The sequence below is a fragment of the Populus alba genome, chromosome 2 (genome assembly GCF_005239225.2).
Source record: "Populus alba chromosome 2, ASM523922v2, whole genome shotgun sequence".
Classification (NCBI taxonomy): Eukaryota; Viridiplantae; Streptophyta; class Magnoliopsida; order Malpighiales; family Salicaceae; genus Populus; species Populus alba.
The window spans coordinates 16,440,321-16,455,970 of NC_133285.1; the positions used below are offsets into that span (position 1 = coordinate 16,440,321).

The window sequence follows — 15,650 nt, forward strand, 5'->3', positions numbered from 1 at the left end:
ATTTTTTTAAAAATTTTTTTAAAAATATATTAAAATAATTTTTTTATTTTTTTTATAATTATTTTTTGATATTTAGAACATTAAAATGATTTGAAAACACTAAAAAAAAATATTAATTTCAAGTAAAGAAAAATTTTTTTTTAAAAATTGTTTAATAAGTTCTTTTTAAAACAAAAAATAAAATAGGACCTGAGTATGACTAATTAGATAACATTCTAAGAATATATTTTTTTTATAGTTGTAGTTTTGAAAAAAATTATATTTTTTTAATTGTAGTGTGTTTAATTTAAATAGGTGTTTAATTAAAACTCTGACTGAAAATGCTTCTAAAAAAACAAGTAATAAGTGTTTGTTGGATTACTAAAGAGGAAAACCAATTTATATATCAACTTGCATTGTATTTAAAAACACATTGTCATAAGAACAATTAAAAAGAAAAAAACTTATTTATCCAAATCAAATTCTAAGATGCATAGTTTTTAAACCCGACCCGGTAGTCGATCTAGTATAATGATCGGGTCACATGTCAGATGCAAGTTGTTGCTGCAACAACAACAGCAAACCCAATATTCAATACTTCTAAACTTTCACTTCCATCGTTTAAAATGTCAACCACCATCTTTTGTCTATCACGGCATCACTGGACCAATGGCAACATTCCCAGATCCTTCAACACCAGTAAACAATCCAACCAACTCATCAAGCAACCCAACCATTTTACCCAAATCATCATCTTGGTTTAAGAAAGAATCGATGCCAGATCAACTTATTAAGAACTGCAAGTTCAAAAAAGAGGCAGAGAATAAAGAAGAGAGAGTGAAAGAAGGAGAGTCGTGAAGAGAAACAAGCAACATCAACTTTATCTAACCTTATTCGCAGATTTGAACCAGTATGGCTTGCATTGACGTCTTCTACTCCTCTGTTCTTCTTCGCGAATCGCAACTGAAATGGCTTTGAAGATTTATGACATTAGGTAATTTAGGTTTTCTCATTTTTGTCCTTTTATTGTCAAACCGCAGACATCCCGTCTACTAGAAGACTATGAATGTTGGTTTGGACATTTTGTTCAATGTGATCCATATTCCAACTTTGATGATCGTTGAAATAAAGTAACAACAATTCTGGAGAAATTGTCCAATATGCAATCATTGGAAAAATTGAGAGATTTTATGAATTTCTCGGGAATTAATGAATAAGGCAAAAACAACGCTGTTTTACTTGTGTGTAAAAGTCAGGTCTCAGTTGGGTTTACCCGGGTTGTTCGATTCCCGGGTTTCGCCGAGTCAATTTCCAAGCAGGTTTTTGCCTCCACCTAGACCAGTCCCAGGCTCAGGTCAGCCGGGTCCTGGGTCGACCCGTCGGGCCGGTTCGGGTTTTAAAACTCTACTAAAATGGTTTCACAGAAAGCATGTTGTTTAAGGAAGATTTGGATAGTCCAAGCAACAATTTTGGGGACAAGAAGATGATAGAAAGAGAGAAGAAGAAAAAAAAAGACAAATTGGATGCCAAACCAACGGGTCTTTTTGAAATTGAAGGTCGTTGGTGGATAAGATCTGAGTTGTAAACCTCTGTCTATTCCATGACAATGAGAAGCACTTGTTTTTGTATGGATCTTACTAGTGAAAAGAAAAGGCATGTTAACAATGTTTTTTCATAACTTGTGGTTAAAACACAATAAATTATGGGTCTTATGAGTTCTAAATGGTGTTTCAAGTTTAACCAAACAACATTAAATTGTGATATGTTTTAAAAGCAGAATTAACCATAAAAACAGACACACTTTAAATAAACTTAAGGTTTTTTTATATAGTATTTTACTGTTTATATGAATAATAAAATATTAACATATTTTTTTAATCATTTGTAGGTTTGAAGCGACTTGTTACCATTATTTTCAAATGGATGATCTATCATCTATGTATATATATTTTTTTCAAAAAAAAATAAAGATGACCATGCATGCGAGTCTGACATCTAGACCCATATGTGTTTTATCTTTTTTTTTTGTCCTTTTTTTTTGGCACTCTAAAAAAGACTTAACAGATTCACTTTCTAAGTTTTGACATGGTTCTGAATATTATTATAAAATTTTGACATGATTCTTAAATACTATTATAATTTTTTATTTCAATTGTAGTAATTATTTTTTTCAATTATTGTGTATTTGATATGAAGATAATAATACTAATAATAAATTATTATTTTTATTCTTAAAGGTTTTGAAATTGATTTTATCATATTTATGATTTTTTTAGATTTTAATCTCACATAAAATATAAATATAAAACTATGATTTTATGAATTTTTCAGGCTCAAAACACAAATTGTTTAAAGACTAGATAGTAGACAAAATAGTTCAACCGTTTTTGCTTCTACCTGACTATTTTTTGAAATGTTTGGTTGCTTCTCAAAATAGTATGCTAATATATGTCGCGGTTCTCAACCATGAAATCTGATTCAATATCGTGGTTCTAAAAGACAACATTTCAATAATATCATGTTTTTAATATGTAACATCCTCAAATTGTGTTATTTCGTCAAAAAAATTTCATCCAATGTTAATTCACTATTTATTTGTATTTTATGTGCTAATTACCTAATTTATATCAACAAAACATCTCAATATAAAAATTTAAGATATAATAAGCTAAGGCCAAAAGAATTATGTTATATTTAACTCAACTAATAATATGCAGCTCCCTCTACCATGCCTTAAGTCTATTCAATTCTCTTTTAATTTTATTTCTGAAAGTGAAGTGTTAATAGATAAAGCATAATTTAGTGATTAGGGGATAAAGGTTTAAAACTGTGGTTGAAGGAATATAGTTTTAATGATGTGTAGCAAGTATATAAAATTATTTAAATCAATATTCTTAGGTGTGGCATTGTTCTAGGCTCTATTTGACATTGTTCTTTGTTTTTTATTTTTTTTATTTTTTATTTTTTTAGTATTTTTTAAATTATTTTAATATGATAATGTCAAAAATAAATTTAATAATAAAAAATATTTTTTTCAAATAAAAAACACTTAAAAAAATAACTTTTACTATTCTACCAAACAGGCTCATAATCAGTAAAATAAAAAAAAATAAAAATTATCCAATAATCTTTAATCTTTAAATAAACGTTCTTTATTTTTCCAGCTTCCATACATCATTAGGCGTGTCATTGTTTTACTCGTTAAGCTTTAATTCCAATAAAATGTGATCCTTTTCCACCCAAAAAAATAATGAAAATAATGGTTTAAATCTTCATATATATATATATAATGCTAAAGTAAGTATCAACAAAAAAATGATTTTTCTTAAATCTTGATGTGCTCTAGAGGAAAAGATGAAGGAAAATATTTTTAATTTTTTTGGTGAAAACTGAAAATTAATTTCTTATGGAAATTTTAATTATTTCCAAGATAATATTCAATGAAAATAATTTGTTTTTGTTTTAAAAATTAAAAAAATACATATTATTACTTTCAATTTCAAAAGTAATTTTAAAATAAATACATATTAGAAATTGAAAAACCCCTCAAAATTACTTTCAAAATTTGCTTCCCCTCTAAAAACAAATAATAATAAAAAATGCACGAAAAGGAACGTTTTTACATGTAAGTATTAATAAATAAATTATTTTTTGATTAAAAAGTAATGTAAAATACAAACTTCATGTTAAAGAATCATCTCAACCCAATAGTTTAAGCTGTTAGGTGATGGCCCTAGAATATAATTTATATTATTATCTAACACACCCCCTCAAGTGAAAACTTTTTGGACTTGAAACTTGCACATGTCCATTTTATCTTGTGCTTAATTTTTATTAAATAAATGAGGATGGTGAGATTCGAACTCATGACCCCTTGATCATCAAGGATCTGATACCATGTTAAAACTACTTCAATCCAATAGCTTAACTTATTAGGTGAGGTCCCATGATATAATTTATATTATTATCTAACACTTCACCATACAATTTAATTTTTTAGATTAAGATAATTCTTTGATATTATCATAAAAAATATCATAAAATAATGCTTCAACACATTATCAAAGTTTTAATAACAAAAAAGTTATGAATTCATATCTCATTACCTATATCATTAAAATAATAAAAATTAGAAAGACGACTTTTAAAACTCTAAAAACTTTTGAGCCAAGGTGATATATTAACAAATAATATATATAAATATAAAATCATCCATTAAATCTCACCAATTCCCCCCTTAGTGCACGATCTGAATCACAAAGCTAGTATATAATAAATAATTGGCACGTTCAACTATCATGAGTAAAACACATAATTAGCTTCATGAAAAATATGCCAAAAGTCCAGTCAACAGTAGCGTGCAAACTTAAAAATTGACCCTTCAAATCATCATTTTACTCGCAACAAAAGCCATAGCTGGCTAGTTAGGGCAAATCACATTTTTTTTCTGGTTCTTAACTCGGTTTCGGCTTGCTACGTCACTCGTAATTCAACTCTTGTTCATTAGGGCTTCGTTCCCCGAAAGTTCGAATGATCAAATTTGTTATGGCTTATGGAAAAAAAAAAAAAAAGCATTTTGTATAAATGCATGAAAAAACAGCTATCATATGAACATTTAAAAATTTATATAAAATTATTTATGGCAGCCTATCCAATTGTTAGAAAAGGAAAAAAAGTGGGGATAAAATAAAATAACCAAGCGGTGAAAAATATAAATAGATTTAACCATTCGTATCTTGAATCCGTACAGCCTCCCTAATATCTAGAATCCTTAGGTTGAATGATTGTTTAAAAATTAGTCAAAATCTAAGGTGATTTTGCTCTCTTACATTGTAAGCTGAAGTTTGCAAGGTTAGTATTTCAACATCCACTCACATAATTAATTCTCCTAATAATTGCACATACGAGAAAGATATAGACAAAGTAGAAAAAAAAATGATAAGAATTCTCTTTTCTATTATAAAATCATCTCATGCATCTATACCATGCAACCGGTATGATAGACACCAATCCTAGACTATGAATAGTTTTTTTTTCTCAAAGTTATTAAATCATCACTAGGCTTAATTAAGACATGAGTTCCAAGTTGAGTAAATTATCTAATTTCAAACATGAGTTCTAGGTTGAGTAAATTATTTAATTTGTTTAAGATCAATTTAAAAATATATTATTTTAATTTTTTTTAAAATCAACTTGGATTTTGATCAGATCTCATGCTGGCCCGTCAAGTCAATTGAATTACACCAAGTTAACTCTCATCCTATTTAATTTGAAATCTAACATGAGCTAGAGGTTGAGTCAACGAACAAATTAGCCGACCCACCAGATAAAGGCAAATTTAATAACAATACACACACGCTAGGTATTTGCCTGCGTATTGTTTTGTGTCATAAAGTTTTCTTTAAAAAAGATCCTTGGTATGCACGCCATTTTCTTAAGAAATTTAAAGTATAAATTAAAAAAATTCATGCAAATATCTAATCAAATAAATCTATAATCATTTATGTAAATAAACAAACAAAAAGCTGTTAACAATAACCAAAAGAGAAACAAGAAAAATTGAGAGATAAATGTAGGCCAAGATATTTTATCTTATAAAATGAGATAGTTACCCATTTGTATTTACTGAATTTATTTATTAAAATCAATAAAAGATAATAGAAACAAAAATACATACAAAACTGATTAAATAAAATAAAAGGAAAAAAATGTTATGCAAGGCCAAACATATAAGAAATATTATTTCATAATAAATATTATTTTTATAAAATAAAGCTCACCTATATAAAATAAAAAAAATTATTGAAAAATTAAATACAAACAAAATTATTTTTTAAAAAATATTTATTCATAAAAGGTTTGAAAAAATCATGGCTTAAGTCATGATAATAGAATAAATTGATGGAGAAGAAATTGAAGATAACCACATAATCTTCAAAGGTCAAAGGATGAAACCAGGGAAAAAAAACCATAAAACATTATGATTCAAATAATGAGGGAGAAAATTAAAATAAAAAATAAATTAGAGGGCAAAAAGTTTTTCAATTGTAGGGTTAATTTTTTAAAAAAAATCTTTAACAAAATAAAACAACATAAACTTTGATTGAATGATGAAATTGACAACTAACAAAACTTTAACTATAACATCCCTAACATTTGGACACAAATCCTTTTACAATAAATCCATAATTAGTGTTTTTTTTTTTAATTGGTCGACAAAATGGTTGATCAGTTTATTTAAAAACTCAATCGATTGATCGGACATATCAAGACCTTGTTCTTAAGTTTTGATCGGTTTCTATCTTTGATATTATGTAAAATTAACAATATTTTTACTGAAATTTCAGCAAAGTTTCCTTTATATTTTAGATGTTCCAAGTGTTGACATCAATTAAACGAAATAAAATAAGAAACACTTCATAACCACATGTCCATACAAAACCCATCAATCTATTCCTTATTCAGGCATCCTGGATCTCAATATCAATAATTCATAATACCACTAAGAACTATTAATCTTCACATTATCAATAATATTACTAAATATCATGATGATTATAATAAAATCTACATTAATAATATACAAGTTAAATTAGTTATATTATTTCTACACAAAATGCAATATCATGCATAACATATATTTACGACTTTAGTTTTACAAGTTTCAAGTAATTAGTTATATAAAAAAATAAAATATCTATAATTACAACCATAAAAGCTAGATTATACATCATCCTAGTCCATATTTCCTAGATCTAAATCAAGATAGCAACTATTAGCTATTCTTAACAAACCTATGAATTACTTGTAACAAAATAAATTTCATTATTTAAGTTTCAAGTTATAATTTAAGAGAACATTAAGAAATTTCATCTAGACAATATTTTAAACCATTCTTATCATCATTTTAAACTTTTCATTACATTTACTTAGTTATTCCCTAAACAATCTCATGAGATTCACTATAGAATTAATTATTCTTGTATCTCTATATGAAAACCAGCAATCTAGTATTCTTTTATGACTATAATTAATTACTTTAGTAACCCATCTTGGTTACTAATCAATCCCAAATTTCTATTTGAAAGCCAATAATCCAGTATTTCTTAATAAACACCAATCAATTTGGTCAACCTATCTTGGTTGTCAATCTATCTGAAGTTCTCATTCAAAAGCCAATAATTTAGTATTCCTTAACGAATATTGATCAATCCGACCAACCCATTTTGGTTGCTATTCAATTTTTATATAATGTTTATCTTTCTTTCTTTGTCTACTAACAATATCACTATCCACATTTTTCATACATCAATTAATTTTACACATAAAAGTAGCAAAAACCTTTTTAAAAAAGAAATTGTACAAGGTATCGATTACCTACCTGTAGTTTGACTATGAACGGTTCCACCAACACACTGAATCACCCCAACGATTTCCCTACATCGACATGTTTGTTAATTAATTACTATTTTCACATAATAAAATACTATTTATTCATCGCAATATTCATTATAATTCTATTCAGTTTTTTATCCATATTTTTGAATCATTAACTACACATGAGAATCAACTTAATTATGAACAATTTTATAATTCCTTTAACTCTTATCAACTTTACACAATTCCATGAAATTTACAATTTCTTTAAAATTTGGCAATTTCATTTATTTTAGGCCCAACCATTCAATTACTCAATATTTTATCATATCATTACTTCAACTCAATCCAAATCAATTTTCACATAATCATATAAATATTTATAGCACAATTAATGGACAATATCATAAATGAATAATTTCCCATTTAATTCTTTATATGGTTGCCCCCTATAGGCTTCCTACCTATCCCTTCTCTTCATCGTTCTTTCATGATTTCACTCTCGCAACAATCTACAAAGGTCTTAGAAGCTCAATTTATAAAAAAAAATCTTTATTCTCCCCCAATTTTATCTTAAGAACTCTAATTCAATTTTTGCCAATTCTTTTTCAAAATCAACTAACTCTTGTTCAAATTACTATAAATCAGTTCCAAACATCTTACCTAGTTACAAAACATATTTCGAACATCAACTTGTCAAGACTTTCCTAAAGCTTCTCTCTTCTCCGCTTCTTTCTTCAGTACTTTATCTCTCTAATTCAATCTTCTCTCTCTTTATTTTTTTTTTAATTTCGAGTATGAATGTGTTTTTCTCTCTCAAAACCCTTTCCTTTCACTCATAAACCTTGCTCGCTAACCTTCTAAATGAAAAAAATAAAGAAGAAACAAAGTGATCGTTCTCTCTCTCGCTACACACCATTGGGTTACAATAGAAATGATAGCTAAAATATTTGAGTAGTTATAAATTGGTCTAGTTATTTTAAGAAATAGCTAGACCATTTTAGCTACTAGAAAAATGTACATTTTATCTTTTTAACTCTTCTTTCTTCTTTTTCTTTTTTTTTTTCTTATTTCATTGCACATCTCAATTTCTGTTATATTATTATTTTTAATTTATCTCAGGATTTATATTAACAAAACAGTCAAGGAAAAAAAAAATCAAAAGAATGAGGATTGAATTGAAGAAAATAATATATGGTAAATTATAATTTAAAGACTAAATTGAAAAAAATTAAAATTTTTAAAATAGAACTAAGAAAATAAACTATAAAAAACATAAGGACTGAAATCAAAATATGTAAATATAAAAGGATAAATGTGCACTTTATTTGAAATAGAAAGAAAATAATGAAAAATGGAAGAAAAGAAGACCACTAACAACAAACCGGCCATCATCCACCAACACACGCTATCTCATAAAAAGGAGGACACAACATCGTATCCAATAACATGGTGGAAAGGAAAATTTGACCACCAGATGATGCCATATGCACCACCTTAACACCGCAGATGACACTCAGTTGCAGGCGCGTGTTGTTTTTTGAATAAAATAAAAGTTTCCCAACATAAAAATGCTATAATGCCTTTTATGAACCTGGGAATCACAAAAGAACTACCATGTAAGTACACAAATGACCCTAGATGCATGCCTTGATTATTATCTTTTCTAAGGGTGTAATTGTATTTTTACTATATTTTAGTTGTTTCCCCTTAGGAGTAATTAAGTATTTTAACTATTTTAGAGTTTTTGAAAAGACTAAATCACCTTTTGCCAATAATTCAAGAAATTGTTAACTTTAGGGGTAAAATTGTATTTTAACTATTTTAAAAAATTAGAAAATATGAATATAGCCCCAAACAATCTTTTAATGAATAATGGACATCTGGAAAATACTAAATTACACTTAGGATCAAGACACTTTTTATTTCAACTTATGGTAAAAATGTAATTTCACAATACTGATGGTTGTTGAGGTTGGATTAAAGGAAATGGTTTGGGTTTTTTTGCATTTTTTTTAAAAAATTTCTTATAGGTCTCCACCCCATTTTTTTTTTCTTATAAGATATGTATTTATAATAGTGAGTTTCAAAACACAAACTCTATTTTTTTTTTAAATTTAAATTCAATTTGGATTTGAAAATAGATTTATCTGATAGTTTGTTTAAAAAAACACACTATAGTCCTTAATTCTTCTATATATTATCAAATTGCACCATTAATAAAAAATCAGTCCCTGATCTTTTAATTCCACGATTTAATGGGGTTAAAATTAGGTTATAACATGAATAATGCAGCATTAATTGTTGATGTATTGCTAATCCATTCATATGAAAATGGAAAATTTGTCTTAGATGATTATGATAGGTTTAAATAATAAAATGAAAGTATGTAGTAGTTTTCATTATTCAGAGCAAATGTGTCAATTATTAGCACACCTGCTTTTCAAGTTACTAAAAAATCTCTAATTAGCATAGAGGATTCATTATGTTCCTTTACAAATATCACTATGTATCACAATAATATAATTACCATTTTTCTCTTCCAATAAGAAATTAATGAACTTGTTATTATAAGTAATACAATCTTTTTTATGGGATCTATTATTTATTATGAGCTTGATGAGAGACAATTTGACATTTTAACCTTTTAGGAGATCGGTGTAAAGACCATATCACCCTGATAAGCAAGGATTTTAAAAAAGTTGATTGAGAGAAATTTAGTCTTTTTACAAAGTGAAGACCATATTACCTTTAAAAGAAAAAAAAATTCAACCTTGCATTCAGGGGCATTTTATATATATAAAATTAACAAACTGATCACTACTAGAAAATTAATAAATACAAACAGAAATGCCAAATGCATATTTTTATCGGTAAATTTTTGACGGATTTTATAGACGAATATATTCTTTCAGTGTATACTGAGGGAATTACAATGGAAACAAAAATAATTAAAAAATTTACTAACGGATAAAAAATTACCAACAGGATGAAGTTGGTAATTTTTTTGTTTGCCTTTTTCATTAATAAATCCATTAGTAATAATATTTTTTATTACCAACGGATAAAAAATTACCGATGAAAGATTCACCGACGAAGCATTTCCGTCAGTGATTTCTTTGGTAAATTAATTACCAACAAAATGATAGTACAAATACCAACTGAAAATTCTGTCAGTAAATATAAAGATTGTGGTAGTTGATTGCGGGGTAATTTGGTCTTTTAATAAATATAAATATTAAGACACCGAGGCATCATCCAACTCCAAACACCACCTTTCACGACGAAGATGAAAGTGTCTGGTCATGAGCTTTTTGATGGTGTGGCTCGTGTGCACGACAATGCAATGGTTGAGTTCTAGTTGACTTTTATCTTCTCCTTTTTCTCTCTCTCTTTTCTGTGCTAAAATATAAAGGTTTCATTTCATTTGTTTTAATTTAATTTGGTATTTATTTTTTTGATTTACTATTTATTTATTTTTTCATTAAGTTTTTTCTTTAATTTAGTCCCTCATCATTTGGTTTCATTTATTTCTTATATCAAATTTGGTTTTCATTCTTTTGATTTTTATTTGTATTTTTTTAGTCCTTTTCTTATTTGAATTTTATTTTTAATTTCATCCATTGACATTTGATTTCAAATTATTTTCATATGAAATTTAGTCACCATTGTTTTTATTGCTATTTCTTTTGTTTTGGATTCATTTTTTTTAAAATGTTATCCCTTAACATTTTGTTAAGTTTTGTTTTTTATTTTTTTAGGTTTTGTCTTCTATAAGGTTAGTTATAGGCTCATGACTAGGGTCGTGAGTTTTGAAGATGAACACGGGTTGACTTTGATTTTTTTTAGGTTATTTTTTTAAATTGATTTTTTTTTCAATTTCATCATTCAATATTTTATTATTATTATTATTATTATTTTTACCCTTCAACATTGAATTCTTCGATAATTTAGCTTCATAATTTTATTCAATTCGATTTCGATGGAGTTACCTTGGTATCACAACTAGGTTGCATATTTAACATGCTAACCTGGATGGGCTCAATTAGGTTTTTCTTTTTAACCTTTTTTACATTGTTAATCTTTTATCAGTTTATATATTGTTGTTGCATTTGATTTTGTATTATTTAAATTAGCTAAGTTTATTAAACTCAATCAAGTCAATGATTCAATTCTTGAATTCTTATTTTTTATTTTTTTGAAACATTTGTATCATTTTAACATTTTTTTATATTAAAAAAATTTAGGTCTATCTCAGCATAGCACAACCACTTATCTAGTCATAACTAATAGTCCCCTTTCCGATACATCACACAAATTTTTGTTTTTCCTTTCAACATTATCTAATATGTCAAACTTTTGATTTGAGTAGTTATTGTATTAACACTATTCATATTTCATCATAATTTATTATCTTTTCCTTAGAAATTCAAAACAAAATTTAGCAATAGAGCTTATTTAAAGGAATTCCAAAAACTTTCCAGGTCCCAATCTATCTAACCAATATGAATACAGTTAAGATTGATGTGATTGGTTTCCAAACAACTAGGTCGGTGGTATTTAATTTCTTTTTTTTTTTTTCTATCGCAAGTCCACAGCTGGTACTCTTCGGGGCTCCAACAGGCGAGTAGTTGCTCCTCGATCTCCTTGTTTGTTGGCTTCCCATCTTTGACAAGCAAGGCTTGATCAGAAGGTAATTCGAGTTGCAGTAAATGGCTCTAGTAAAAGAGGAGAAATTTGATACAACTTAGTAAAAGAAGAGAAATTCGAACTCGAAATCTCTTTAAAATAAAAGAAAACGCACATTAATACCAGTTGTCTTGCAATTAATTAATTATCAATGAGAGTCATTGATATGTTACCTAATTTTTCTTTACAAGTAGAGTAATTTTTTTTTTTTTGAAGTCAAGCCATTTAAAGCTATTTATTACTACTTTAATTATAGCATGAAGCAATTCAACTTAAAGTGATGTTCTTCACACTAGTGGATTAAGATCACTATCTTCAAAATCCAACGAAAATGATGTTCCGACAAAGCTATTCAATCCAAATCATCCAAGATCATGCTTATGAAGAAGAGAAATGATTGAGCTTCAAACAAGGGACGAATCACCACAAACAGTTTGGTTGACAGCCATCAGAAAAAGGAAGGATCAGAGGAAGAACATCCCAAATCAACATGAACCCTTGATCACATTGTGTATGGACATTAAATATATGTTCATGAACTTCTAGTCTATATATATATATATATATATTAATTAACCAAGAAATTATTAATTTATGGTCTCAAATGAGTAAAGAGGTGTGAAAATTAGAAATGTTTGCAGTAATTCTAGAAACTAATTACCTTGGACCCAACAATATTATATGAACAAATAAAAGAAAAAGGTTAGTTTGATTCTTTATTCAAGCAAAGCTTATTTTAAAGCTACAAAATCTTTGCCCTAAAATACTAATACTGAATCTAATTCTTTACAGAACATTAAGCTCCTCTACCTATAAAAGAATATACAAGGCAAAGGAGTTCAATATCAACCCTAAGATTGTTTCATCCATCAAGAATTCAGTCCTGGGAGACTGAACCAAGTTTACAACATTGCTTGCAGCATTTTTCAAGGGCTCCATGTTAATATTTTGAGCCCTACTTAATATCGATTCCCTTGCTCGATTGAAAAGATTTTCTTCATCCTTTTGAGGCGCCTGATCTCTCTTCAGACATTTGAGTAAGCTGATATATGATCCCAAGTCATGAACACATGAAGGGTTTTGCATGTTGAAGAAGTCTAGCGCTATTTCAACACCCACATGTTCATAACATGAACAGCTCCATGGAAACTCATATCTCCCTCCAAAAACCCTAAGGTTTTCGTTGAGAAGAACCCCTGGTAACTTTGTGATGGGATCATTAACATTTGCAATTCTCAAAACTTTTACCCCCAATTCCTCACATCTCTCCTTGAAGCTGGAGTTTCCTACTCTTGGTCCTCCAAATGAAAAAACCGTTACTGGTACGTCCAGTTTCGGGTCGAGCCTGTTCAATCCAAGCTCGGCAATATCATAAGCAAGGAGAAGAGCCAGTGAACTTCCCATACTATGCCCTGCCAAGGAAATGCTAAGTTCCTCACCTTTGTACCTGTTTAAGAGCCTTGATACTTCGGAGAGAAGCTGTTCGCGGCAACTTCCTTGTCCGAACTTGTTATCACTTTCATTTGAAGTGTACAAACTCAAAAAACCAGACTCTACTTTCACTTCTGGGCGTGGATTGTTGGGGTCTAGCCTTGCTGGTGCCAGTGAGCTCATGAGATTTGATATCCACTCCGGGTTTGTTACTGTTCCTCGAAATGTAATGACTATGTCTCTCCTCCCAAGTCTCCTAACCGCATCATCTGAAGACACAGCAACATATCCAATCCACCGCCCGCAAGAGGGTTCATTTTGGATCGGAATGTTGACATCCGGAGTGGCGTATATGTACTTGGTGACTTCGTAATCGGAATTTCCCATTCCAACCTCTCTAAACAAGTTCTTCTTCCCGTACTTGCAAGTCAAATATCTTTTGGATTTAGGGTTGAGGTCAAAGGCCTCATAACAGGCAGTGACAAACTCCCCATATCGAATTATCTCTTGCCGGAGAAAAGGGTGCAAGGGTTCGACAAGGCCGTCCCAGTTGTTGCATCCTTGAACCTCTCTCCACATGTGAGCCAAACCAGAACTGCTAGTGCTAGAACTAGAGCTAGTCTTGGCTAATCCTGTTGACATGGCTGGTGTTATAAAAGAAGAAACATGCGACTGTGATCTAGAAGTAGTGGTGTCAGCCCTCTTCTTGGGCAAACAAAGCTGCCTAGAAGAATGAGACCGGGGAACCATGCTCCCTGAATATGCAACATGATTCTTACTTGGAATGTTTGGCATAAAAACTTTAGAAGCCATTATGGGGAGAGAGTGCTTTGAGAGAGAAAACTAGGAGGGATCACACAGAAGCCTTCTTGGCTATGGAGATTCTGGTCATGAAGAGAGTAAGAGAAGTGGGATTATATAAGGAGAGGACACAGATAGACAGTCACAGAAGGAAATTAATGGAAAAGGAAAGGAAAGTAAAAAGACATGTTTGGCGAGTATTTGACTGAGAATCATCTTTTCAAAATTCCAAGTTTTTGTTTTAGTTTATGTGGTCGGTTGTTTAATTTCACACAGTCATGTTTCCTAACAGTATATGTTTGGGTACATGGCCGTGTGAAAACGTAGATGTACTGAAAAAGGGTCCAGAGAATTTTGTTACGATTTTTTTTTTAAAAAAAATTAATAATCTATTAACCAAATCACATCTATGTTAATTTTCCTTCCTTTTTTTTTTCAAGAAATCTAAACTCACCGAGCTCTTTTTTTTTTTTTAGATAGATGCTGTTTAATAAAAATTTTAAAAATAATAATAAAATATTATCTTGATATATTTTTAAATAAAAAATATTTTTAAAAATAATTTTTATTACAATATTAAACATTTCCTTAAAGCTTATTAATATTAGTTTTAATAGTTTGTTTCAGAATATAGTTATAGTTGTTTTAAAAATATTTTTCACTTAAAAATATATTTAAATAATATTTTTTTTTTTTTAATTATTTTTTATATCACTCCATCAAAATAATATAAAATATTAAAAAAATATTAATTTAAAATAAAAAAAATATTTTATTTTAAAATAGTTTTAAAATATAAAAAGGTCTAGCAAGAAAATAAAAAAAGGTTTACTACCTCAATTCTTTCGAGAGAAAATTTGTACAAAATTGTATTTCTCGTCTTTTGAGATAAATTTAAATACCTTTCACAATCAGGGTCCTTTCAGTCGGTCATCTTTGGCAAAATTCAAGGATGTCAATCAGTATTTATATTTATAATTCGGTTACAGGTGGAATTGGAGGAACAATTTTCTCATTGCAGATTTAAAGGAAATTTTGTGTGATCTGAGAATTTGTTTTTTTATGCCGTCAATTTTTTTAGTGTTATTTTAATTATTAAAATAAAAAAAAAAGATATTTTGTAGTTATGATTTTTTCATAAATCTTATTAAATTAATTTAGAAAGTCAAAGAAAAATAAAAAATCTTTATCTTTCAAGATTAATATGAGTTTTATATATATATATATATATATATATATATATATATATATATATATATATATTTTGTAGTTGTATATTGCTTTGTATTTGTGTGTTTAATGGATGTTGAATTATATTTTTGTATATTATATTTATCTATTTCAGTCTTATATATCATAAAATGATCTCAAAA

At 28.3% G+C, this 15,650-nt stretch overlaps 1 protein-coding gene across 1 annotated transcript; it reads right to left on the minus strand.

The window, feature by feature from the left end:
* Positions 1-12,809: 12,809 nt before the first annotated feature.
* LOC118042663 (galactolipase DONGLE, chloroplastic) lies at positions 12,810-14,342 on the minus strand. The gene has a single exon (XM_035050370.2). It carries the CDS (start codon positions 14,287-14,289, stop codon positions 12,856-12,858), a length of 1,434 nt encoding a protein of 477 aa, XP_034906261.1. The 5' UTR covers positions 14,290-14,342; the 3' UTR covers positions 12,810-12,855.
* Positions 14,343-15,650: the final 1,308 nt, after the last annotated feature.

Excerpts from the sequence above, each read along its gene's own strand:
- LOC118042663 (XM_035050370.2), bottom strand. The coding sequence starts at position 14,289 with ATGGCTTCTAAAGTTTTTATGCCAAACATTCCAAGTAAGAATCATGTT.